Below are 12,258 nucleotides of genomic sequence, written 5' to 3' on the forward strand. Positions count from 1 at the left end.
CGATCATCCAAGGCACATTAGCATGGCGTACTTCTTTTGTTCGAACCGGGGTTTGAAACCAAACTTCTTTTCAGGAGGATAGATGAGACGATTCTTTTAAGTATACCCTAATTATTAATTTTTTAGTTGAATAAACCACTTAATTGTAGTACTTTTACAAACTTCAATTTGGGATCTAATTAACATATATATACCTGCATTATTGTTAATATGATGGCCACTCTTGGATCTTTACTGGATGAAAAAAACAAAAATGTTTGCCTTAAATAAATTATTTAATTTCCCAAGCTAGGTCTCACATGTGTGGCAATGAGGTTCTTATGCTTCATCAATTTAAGAAAAATTATTGCATGCGACATATCGTCAATGCATGCATGCATGGCACTATATATAGCTAAGCTAATCAAGAAAGTTAATTTTGGTACATAGCTACTAATTAATGATTAATTAATAATATGTATTCAGTGCTGTCACAATCTGAGATGACTCGTTGATGAAAAACATCATCTAAATTTCTTTTGATTAAATTAAAGCAAACAAAATAATGACAAAGAACTGAAAGAAGTGATAAGCTTATTAATCAACTTGTCTGTCTTTATAGCTAGATGACAAACTGTATAGGGATTTGCATTAAATAATAATCATGATGATTAAGAAAGTTCTTAATTATAATAATTATTATTAACTTGAGAGTAAGGACTTAATATAAGGTCCCACATCTGTTAGGGATGGGAACAAAGCATGTCTTATAAGGGTGTGGATACCTCTTCTTAGCATGATGCGTTTTGACGAGTGAGTTTGGGGAATTCGGCTATCATCCCTATCGTCAAAGGCAAAACCGTGAAGCTTTATGTATCAAAACGAACAACATCATACTAGTAGGTGATCTGGACTGTTACACTTAATATCAAGTCCCATCAATGATGACCAAATTTTGGTGAGATTATGTGATTATTATGTTGGTCTAATCCAAATTTTAAAGTTATAATACGTACCATAAGTACCATTATGCTTTACATGATCATTTAATTTGCTTTTCATATAGTTTCAAATATCACCATAATCATTGTATATGATACATATATAAATTAGTATCTTAATTTCTAATTGGCCAAATGTATAACTAATTAATTAATAATTATGCTTATTGCAAAGAACAATCCTATGTATATAAAAAAAATTAAATAATACAAAATAAAAAAATTCACTTAATTAAACTATATGTTTATATATATTTATTCATATATTTTTTTAACTAAATAATCAGTTACCAAAATAATCAAACATGTTATAATAGAATATAGGTTTAATTACTCTGTTGGTCTCTATAATTTTGCAAAATTTTTAATTAGGTCCTTATATTTTTTTTTCCTTTTAATTGGGTCCTTACATCAATTTTTTTTCAATTAGGTCCTTCTTAGCAGTAATTAGCTTAATTTTATAGGGACTCAACTAAAAAAAAAAATTGGTACAAAAACCCAAATAAAAAGAAAAAAAAATGTAGAGACCCAATTAAAAAAAAATTAGTGCAAAAACTCAATTAAAAAGAAAAAAAAATATAGGAACCTAATTAAAATTTTCGCAAAACTATAGGGACCAATATAATAATTAAACCTAGAATATATAATCAAATTTATTTACAGTAATATAATAATTGAAAAATACGTATTTTTATATTCGTGATTAATTTTTTTGTATAATTAATTAATTAATTAAATTGTTGAAGCTAAGCTAAGGTTTTGTCGGGTACGAATTGTATATATTCAGTGATGTCTCTATTTATTTGGTCAAGTTGTATGCAGCTGTGACATTGACATAACAACTTTTTCCCAACAAACCAAAAACAGTGATTAAAACATAGCAGTAGTGCTTAGGTACATGATTAATATATATATTAATTAAAAAAAAATAAGAGAAAAGAAAAATGTGTACATAGACAGAATTAACCACTCAGACATTATTTTCTTTAAAATGTTTAGTCAACGGAAAAGGTAAAATATTATCTTCTTTAAGTAATTTCATAAAAAGAAAAATATCTACACATTAATATTTCATATTTTAAATTTGATATGACTTGCGGCAAAGTCGATAGGAAACATCTTAAAGACATATACGTTATGCTGTATCTTCAACTTGATCTTATAAAGATTAATTAATTAAGTTACAAAAAATAAAGAAATTTTTACTGATAAAAAAATGATTAAAAAAGTATTTATTTACATATTTTTTTTAGAGTAATGCTAGGAAGACAAAAAATACAGTTAGAACTTGTCTTATTTAGCATTCATTAATTGTCGCAACAATTAATAAATACTAAATAAGGCAAGTTATGGCTGTTTTTGTCTAATTTTCATTGGTTATAAAATATTTTTATTTTTTTATTAGTTTAAATTTTTTTAAAAAATAAATTCTATATCATAATATTAAAATTTTTATGATTTAAATTTTAAAAATTTAATCTTTATATAAAAAACATATTAAAAATATAATTATTTATGTGCTATTATATATATGAGAGAGAATTTCTATTAGACAGAAAAGCATGGTGCCTATGGCTTTGATTATATATTTCTTTCAACTAATCAACTTCTTTTTTTGTGTGTCTGGAAAGATCCACAATACATATATAAAATCAATATTACGTATGGATTTTGTTTTATTACTAATCTTTAGTTAACTTTCAACGTCAAGCTTCATTTTTCTATTAATATACCAATGCGTTTTTCAACTGACTATTAGAAGTATATAGAAAATATATTGTAAGAATTGTTGTGGTTCTACTACAAGAGAAAACATTAAAAAAAAAAAAAATATTACTGCAAAAATCACCAACAGTAGACCACTACTTTTAGTAGTAGATATCTTTAATTTATTACCAAAAAATTTCTAAGTTGATGTTTTAGCATAAAATGAATATATGTTGAGACATTTAATTTCTATCTCTTTTAGACATTTTATTACACAAAAAAGGTACATCAAATTTGATTATCTAAAACAAATTACTCTATATGTAAACTTATCAACCATCTATATAACTTTGCTGCTTCTTAATTAAAATTATAGGTGTTTATACATTTTTTACAACAAATAAAGACAAACTCCAATAATAATAATAATAATAATAATAATAATAATAATAATAATGATTAAAAAAATCAAACACTAATTTTGAAGTCGTCTAACTGATATATAGACAAAAGATAGGAAGAATTTCAAATATTTCAGTAATTTCAGTCGTTAATCTTAATTAGAAATATATATAATATACAATAACAACAACAATAACAACAATAAAGCTTTGTCTCATTAGATGGAGTCGACTACATGAATCAAACGACATCATTGAACTCTATCATGTATTATGTATACAAAGAGATCGTTTACATGTAGATCTCGTTTGACCACTTTATGGATAGTCTTCTTAGGTCTTTATCTGCCTTTTACCTCTTATTCATCTTCCATCTCATCCACCCTCCTGTTAGTCTTTTTCTCACATGTCCAAGTCACGTGAGACGCGATTCTACTATCTTTTTCACAATGGGTGCTACTCCAACTCTCTCCCTTATATCTTCGTTCCTTATTTTATCCAATCGCGTATGACCACTCATCTATCTCAACATCTTCATCTCTGCCACACTAAACTTATGTTCGTGTTCCCCTTTGGCAACCCAACACTTCGTACCATAAAGTATAGCCGATCTTATAGCAGTGCGATAGAATTTACCTTTAAGTTTTAAAGGCACTTTTTTGTCGCATATAAAACCAGATGCACTCCGCCATTTTGACCAACCTGCTTGGATCATATAATTTACATCTTGTTCAATCTCTCCATTATCCTGTATGATGCACCCAAGGTACTTAAAACTTTTAACTTTTCGTAGGATATTTTTTCCAATCTTCACCTCTATATTAGGGTTTTTCCTTCTCAAACCGAACTTACATTCCATATATTCATCTTGCTACGGCTTATGCGCAGACCATACACTTCTAGAGCTTCTCTCCATAAGTCCAACTTCTTATTTAGGTCTTCCCTTGATTCTCCCATAAGGACGATATCATCGGCAAAAAGCATGCACCATGGCATAGGCTCTTGGATGTGCTCTGTGATGAGTACTTCCAAGACTAATGTGAAAATGTATGGACTTAAGGATGATCCCTGGTGTAATCCTATATCAATATGAAATTCCTCTGTCACACCACTTTGAGTCTTCACACTAGTTGTGCCCCCATCATACATGTCTTTAATTGCACGAATATATGCGATCCTTACTCTCATCTTTTCTAAGACCTTCTATAAGATCTCCATTGGCACCCTATTGTACGCTTTTTCAAATCAATAAACACCATATGTAGATCCCTTTTATTACTATGATACCTCTCCATCATCCTTCTTAACATGTATATCGCTTCGGTGGTGGATCTGTCTGGCATAAATTCAAATTGGTTCTCTGTTACTTGTGTTTCTTTTCTCAACCTCCGTTCTATCACCCTTTCCCATAACTTCATAGTATGACTCATGAGCTTGATCCCTCTATAGTTTTCATAACTTTGTATATCTCCCTTATTCTTGTAGATAGGTATCAAGGTGCTATTTCTTTACTCATCAGACATCTTTTTTGACCTTAAAATCTCATTAAAAAGCTTGGTTAACCAGTTGATGTCTTTTCCTCCAAGGTCCTTCCAAACCTCAATCGGGATATTATCAGGTCCTACTGTCCTGCCATTTTTCATCTGTTTTAGAGCCTCTTTTACCTCAAAGTCTCGAATCCTTCGATAGTAGTCAAAGTTTTGATCTTCTTCCCTTGTGCATAACCGACCAAGACTCGGAAGGGTCTTATGTCCTTTATTAAATAACTCGTAGAAGTAGTTCTTCTACCTTTCATTAATCTTCTCCTCTTGAGCCAGCACCTCTCAATCCTTATCCTTTATGCACTTAACCTGATCCAAATCTCTCGTTCTTTTTTCACGGCTCTTTGCGATTCTATATATACCTTTTTCTCCTTCTTTCGTGCCCAAATATAGGTAGAGACCCTCATATGCTCTTTTTCTTACTTCACTTACAGCCACTTTTGTCTCTTTCTTAGCCGCCTTATATTTTTCCTAATTATCTGCATTGCGGCATAAAGATCACTCTTTAAAGCACTCCCTTTTTATCTTTATCTTTTCTTTTACACTCGCATTCCACCACCAGGACTCCTTGTCTCTTGGTCCTATTCTTTTAGATTCACCAAAACTTTCTTTTGCTGTTCTTCTAATAACTTCTGCCATCTCGCTCCACATCTCTTCCGCGCTTCCATTCCCATCCACTTTGCCTCTTCTCCTACCCGTCTTAAAAAGCTTCTTTGTTCCTCACTTTTCATCTACCACCACCTCGTCCTTGGGTTCTTTGTATGATGTCTTTTCCTCAACTTTTGCTCAACACAAAAATCCACGACGAGCATCCTATGTTGTGTTGTCAAACTCTCTCCCGGGATAATTTTACAATTAATGCAAAATTTTTGGACGACTTGTCTCAACAAGAAGAAGTCGATTTGAGAGCTTGTCATGCCACTCTTATAGGTTATAAGATGTTCGACTCTCTTTTTAAAATATGTATTTGCGATGAGAATGTCAAAGGTTGAAAAAAAGTACTAGTCCAAAATAGTTTTACCCTCGGCATTGATCACCCCGAAACTATGGCCTCCGTGAATACTTCCGTATCCAGTCACTTCTCTTCTAACATGGCCATTTAAATCTCCTCCTAAGAAAATCTTATCTCCCGAAGGTATGTCTTGGACTAAACTCTCTAGATCCTCCCAAAACCTTATCTTGTGTTGTTCGTCCGAACCCACTTGCGGTGCATCGGTGCTAATCACATGAAAAGTACATCTCTCCACCACAAGTTTGATAGAGATAATCCGATCTCCCACCCTCTTGACATCCACTACGTCCTTTTTCCACTGCTTATCCACAATAATACCAACCACATTCCTATTTTTGACATTTCCTGTATACTAAAGTTTGAAAGCGGACGTATCCAACTCCCTAGCCTTCGCACCAACCCATTTTGTTTCTTGTAGGCACATAATGTTAATCTTCCTCCTTGTCATGGTGTCCACCACCTCTGTGAATTTTTCTGTCAGAGTGCCTATATTCTATGTCCCAAATCTCAACCTTCTGTCTCTCCAACCTTTACCTTTTAATTTGTGAACTAGTTTATTTGCCCTCGTCCGTTCACGAAAACGCGGAACCCTTGCTCATTTAACACTACATCCGGACACCGATGCAGCGACTCTTGCTCATTTGACACCATACTCGAGCTATACAGCGTGTTGCTTTCGGACAACAACCTAACTTTAGCGCAATAATGTCTTTGATTCATGTCATGGGATTCGACTATGTTTTTATGTTGGTTGTCGAAGACCTAACACAACCATCCTCCTTTATCTGGGTTTGAGACCAGCTATGTACCGCAAGTGTAACATAGGCGGAGTTATATATATAATATATACTAATTAAAATTATTGGAACATAAATATTTTATAAATATTTAAAAAAATTTTACAAGATAAATAAAGAAAAAAATAATACATAAAATTATATTAGAATTTAAACTTTAAAACTGAGCATTTTTCCTCCGTTGAGTGGTAAAATTATACAAAAAAAAATGTACTGTATTTGTTTCCATGGTGTGTTTGTGTTGTTGGGGAAAGGATAAGGACATGAGATATATTGACATGGGCATAAGCGTCCCATACTGAGAAGAGAGTCCTAATCTGGAGGGTAGGGACCATAATCCCCTTTAGTTTAGGGACGGTGGAGGCCAGCCATATGTGGTAGTGGTAGGAGCCATTGGGTCCCACATGGCTTGGGAAGAACCAAACCATCCCCTCATGCCCATGGACCCCTTAGGGTTTAGCCCATTGAATTACCTTGTCCCTTTTCTTTATAGAGATTTAGATAATAAATTAAACTAACTTCGATTGGTCGAGAGGTCAGCTCACTCATCTATTAAGTATTAGAAATTTAAATTCTACTTTATTTATGTAGTTAGATTTACGACAGATTAATTTTTAACTTGTCGAATTAAAAAATATCATAAATAAAAAATTTTAAATTACACTAAAAAATTGATGATACGATGATAATGATGAACAAGTTGGGAATGTGACATTGATTTAATTTAGAGGATATACCATACCTTCTTTCTAAGACTAAGATCATGAGCTGTCCCATAAAAATAAAAAATACTTAGGATATATTTAGTTTGTATTTTTATTATCTTTTATTTTTAAAATTTTATAAAAAAATAATAACAAAAAATATAATTTTTTTATTTTTTTTTTCTTTCACAACATTTAAATAATAAAAAATACTAAAAATAAAAATAAAAAATACAAATACAAATCAAATACACCTTTAATTTGTACTTTTATTTTAGTATATGTATAAGTATATAACCAACCACTACTACTTTTATGTATTATCTTTTCTATACCTAGATAGTGCCTTGCCTAACATTCTGTATTCTTTAAATTATATTTTTATTGATTTAAAATGATATATTTATGATATTATAAAATTTTCACTTAAAAAAATAAAAATAATAAAATATATAATGAGAATAAAATTTAAAAATAAAGAAATAAAAAATATGAATATATATATATATATATATATATATATATATATATATATATATATATATATATATATATATATATTCCTCCATCTTGATGATTATTAACTTTCCTTTTGTTGATAATTTATATTATCGTTAAAAAAGGTTTATTATCTTTTATACTGTCTGTAATGTTATAACATAGTGTTTGGAAGATTCCTACTTAAGAGAATTTATATTATATATAGATTATTGGTAATTTAGATTATCATTAAATCATCTTTCAAGTAATGGCATGTAATCCAACAACACTAATTTAATCATTAAATAATTTAAAGGAGATTATATAATAAGTAATTCAATTCAACAATACTAATAGCTAGATTAATTCTAAACTTTTCTTTTTTCAATTTTTAAGTACTTTTTGGTAGACAAACTCTTAAATACTTAAGGAAACAAAAAGCATATATTCTCAATTTCTTGAAATTAAAAAAAAAAATCTTGCTTGGGGACTTATTTTGTTAAGCACTGTTCATTTTGGGCTATTCATATGGGTCTGACGAAATGTCTCTAATTTTGTTCTGGAAACAGGTTTTTTTTAAGTTTTTGGATCTTTTTTTGGAAGGTTTTGGATCCTAGAAAATAGTTATATGATGAATGTTTCGGGCCGTAGGTGAAAATAGTTTCATGATCAATGTTTAGTGGAAATTTTTTGTTTTTGGTAAAAAGTGGAAATTTTTATTTTCTTGATTTATGAAACGTTAACAAACAAAAAAATTAATCAGACTTTTCTTTTCGTCAAATCTCTGGTCAGTGACCATGCATACAAAAGAGAATTCAGGCCACAAAAAATTATATATGTGGTGTTTAAAACTCGACCCAAGAAAAAATCAATCGTGTTTTATTCTTATAAATTATTATTTCTCTATAACAGTATGTTATTCTGTATTTATAACTTGTAAATACATGACACAAATACTTGAGTCAAGACATATAGTAATATAATTGAGTAAAGTATTATTTTTGTTTTCAATGTTTGGGATAAGTTTTAACGTTTAAGTCGTCTTATTTAAATCCCTAATATTTTAAAATTGGCTTAATGTTATCCTATCGTTAGGGATCTGTTAATAGAATTGACGGCGGGAGAAAATTGAGACGATTTTGAAATATTAGGGGCTTAAATAAGACGAAAACGTTAGGGACAAAAACGATACATAGAAATAAATTTTAATTTTATTTTTCAATAATATCAATTTTTTACTGTACATAGTTATTTAATTATTTTTTAATTACATCTAAGTAAATTACATTTAATCACATTACTTTTCTTTTAAATAATTTTTTTTTAATTTTACTCTTAAAGATTTTTACTCATCATGAAATGTTTGTAGAATGACTAATACATAAACATGTGAAAAAGAAAAAAATAATACATGTACAATAAAGTATAAATTATACCTTTTGTCTCTAATGTATCGAAATTCTTTAATGTTTAATTTAGTTAAATTTTATTTTTAATTTTATTCTTTAATAATATCAAATTTTTACACTAAATAATTATTTAATTATTTTTTAATTCTATTCTTAATCACATTATTTTATTTCTAAGTGAATTTATTTTTATTAAGAATAAAATTAAAAAATAAATTAAATAATTATTTATCGTAAAAAAATTAAAATTATTAAAAAAAAGATTAAAATTTATTAAAAAAGAAAACTATTGAAATTATCAAAGAAAAGTTTTTTTAACCTTTTAATAAATTTTAATTTTTTTCAATAATTTTAATTTTGTATGATAAATAATTATTTAATTTATTTTTTAATTTTATTCTTAATAAAAAATAAATTTATTTAAAAAAAATTATGTAATTAAAAATAAAATTTTAAAAAATAATTAAAAGCTAAATTTTAGCATTTATTTTAGTAGGTTTTTTTGTTTGGTTGTCAACGATATTTCTTAGTTCAATAGGCTAAGAAAATTTTGATAGTTGACCAGAATGCATATTAGTCAACCCAAGGAAAAGACGTTTGGGCCTTGAAGTTGAAGCTTCTCGTAATAATTTCCGCACACAAAACACACACCTGATTTCTATCACTCACTCCCACACTGCTCTTCACACTCTTCTCGCCCAAAAAAAAAAAAAAAAGAAAAAAAAATCACTTCCACTTCTTCTTCTTCTTTTTCTTCTTCTCTGTTCTCCTCTGTTCTCTTAACCCGTCAACCTCACTTCAAAGTTCGCCCCCACACACACACAATTAAAAATAATTATTAAATAAAAATAAATACGAAAATATACTTTTAATTTTTAATTTTAATTCTTTTTTTGCACTTTCTCTGTGCTCTGCGGCGTCGTTTTTTCGGGAGGACACTGCACTTGAATTATGGCGGAGCATATTCCGGCGCCGGAGGCTCAGGTCAACGGCGGAGGAACGCTCCCTCCGGCGAACCCCTCCGAGCAACTAATCGCATCGAAGCGCCAGAGAAGGCCAAGTGTCCGATTGGGCGATATCGGAGGAGACCAACACTACGATACGCACCCTCGACGGAGCACCAAGCCATGGCGGATCCCCTTCGACGGCCACCACCAGCACCACCACATCCGCAAGGACAATCCAGGTAAACCCTCCAAAACTCGTCCTTTAACCAATTTGAGCTCCGGTGGCGGCGCCGCAGAGTTCGGCGAAACCCTAGAGGGCGAAGAGCGCGAAGGGAACATCGATAGCGTTGTGATTGGTAGCTGGAAGGTGAAGGATTCAAAGAAACGAGGAGCGAAGAGGGTTAGATCGAACTGGGTTTCGAGAATCGACGACGGCACCAGCGTCGGCGGTGGCGGTGGCTCTGGCGGTGGAGATGGAGATGGAGATGGAGAAGGAGAAGATAAGTATAGTGGCGGCGAGGATGTCGACGACGGGTATCGGGATTTCGATGTGGAGAATACAGAGAGCCCTTTGAAGGATCAAAGCCCTTTGAATTCAATGGAGAATCTGGATTTTCAGGGTAATAGGAGGAACATTAGGGTTAGGGTTTCAGAGGGTGCAAGGGAGCACCTTGATGGGGTTGAACTTTCTGGGCCTTCGGATAATAACGGTATTGTTAGGGAAAATAATAATAGGAATGGGAGAGGAAGGTATATTGGTGACGGTAATGGTGAAGATGGTGTTAGAGTTTGGCTCAATGGGTTAGGGTTAGGTAGGTATGCACCTGTGTTTGAAATTCATGAGGTGGATGATGAGGTTCTTCCATTGTTGACTCTTGAGGATCTCAAAGATATGGGGATCAATGCTGTTGGGTCAAGAAGGAAAATGTACTCTGCAATTCAGAAGCTTGGAAAAGGGTTCTCCTGAGTTTTCTTTTTTTATTATCTTTTCTTTTTAGATTTAATTTCTTTTTGGTTTATATCATGTACCATGAGAGAATTCTCAGCCATTGCAAAAGAAAATTAAGATACATGTCTGAACTATGAGTTATAGAGTATGTTCTTCCTTCTTACATAACTTATGATTAGGCCCCCTTCACATGTTATTTGTTCAAAGCATGCTTTTCACATGTTCAAAGTATATATGGCTCTGCTAATTTTGTTGAAAAGTGGTTCTGTTTTTTAGCTAAGTCAAGTGATTCTGGGTAATGATTCTAAGGAAGAAAGTACTAGTAATCTTACAGGGGATGTGGGGAAAGATTTTGCACACAAGTGATAACAAAAAGGAATTCCGGTTTGATTTCTCCATTCTATCCAAATCTTCTATACTTCTATGTTGGTACTCATTTTGTATTTGTAGATGTGACATTATTTTGAGTCTGGAAGAGCTATTCCTGGGGAATCAGTCAAAGACAATTTTGTTTCCTTAGCATAATGATTCAAGGTAATATTCTTTGGTTAATTTAGCTGTATCAACTTTATTATCGACTTTGCAGATTCGAACGTAGTTTGCCATGCTTTTATACCATTATGAATTCCGTCCCCTTTAACTAAGTTAATATTGTTTGTCTGAATTCTTAGTGACTGTTTTTGATGTTGGATCCTAAGCTATTTTTGTCATTAAGTGTATGGATTTGATATGATACAAGAATAAGTACATTGCAATTGTCTTATCTTTTCCTAAAGGAGTGCATATTCTACTGTTTAGTTAGTGTTATGATGTTGACGTTGTTGCTAGACAGAGATCTTGTCTTAGGCATAAAGTATTCTTATGGTTCTTGTTTTCATAGTTGATAGTGTATTGTTTTGCTAGGGAGAATGAGTTATGTAACCAAATGCTAGTGAGTTACTATAGTTAATGCTTCTTGAAGTTTGAGCCCCCCTCCCTTTCCCCCTTTTCTCTCTTCTCTGGTTTTTCTGCTTTGTCCATTTTTGGATTAACAATGCTGTGAAGCCATCTTTAGGTGGTGGTTAAAATTGGTAAAAGATTATAAAAGTTGAAGTATGTTCATTAAAAGGGTGGATGTTTGCTAAAGGAATAACATGTTTTCCTAATCATTATGCAAGGAAGAAATGAGGGTTGTACATCCATGACAAAGCATACCCTTGTTTCTTTTTTGTGTCACCAAACATGCCCTTATGATACTTTCTCTCCTACAATGCACGTTGGATTTCTGCTAGTGGGGCCGAGGGAATTTTCTGTGATTAGTTCCATTTTAAGTCCTTATAAGTTTTTAATTA

General features: G+C 31.4%; 1 protein-coding gene across 1 annotated transcript; it reads left to right on the forward strand.

Annotated features, from left to right (window-relative positions):
* Positions 1-9,687: 9,687 nt before the first annotated feature.
* On the forward strand, positions 9,688-11,186 carry LOC107614265 (uncharacterized). The gene has a single exon (XM_016316491.3). It carries the CDS (start codon positions 9,983-9,985, stop codon positions 10,943-10,945), a length of 963 nt encoding a protein of 320 aa, XP_016171977.1. The 5' UTR covers positions 9,688-9,982; the 3' UTR covers positions 10,946-11,186.
* The last annotated feature ends 1,072 nt before the right edge of the window (positions 11,187-12,258 follow it).

Source organism: Arachis ipaensis, chromosome B8, assembly GCF_059453495.1.
Source record: "Arachis ipaensis isolate K30076 ecotype BB chromosome B8, ASM5945349v1, whole genome shotgun sequence".
Classification (NCBI taxonomy): domain Eukaryota; kingdom Viridiplantae; phylum Streptophyta; class Magnoliopsida; order Fabales; family Fabaceae; genus Arachis; species Arachis ipaensis.

Bases quoted from the DNA above. Each gene is read 5' to 3' on its own strand.
- LOC107614265 (XM_016316491.3), top strand. From the start codon at position 9,983: ATGGCGGAGCATATTCCGGCGCCGGAGGCTCAGGTCAACGGCGGAGGA.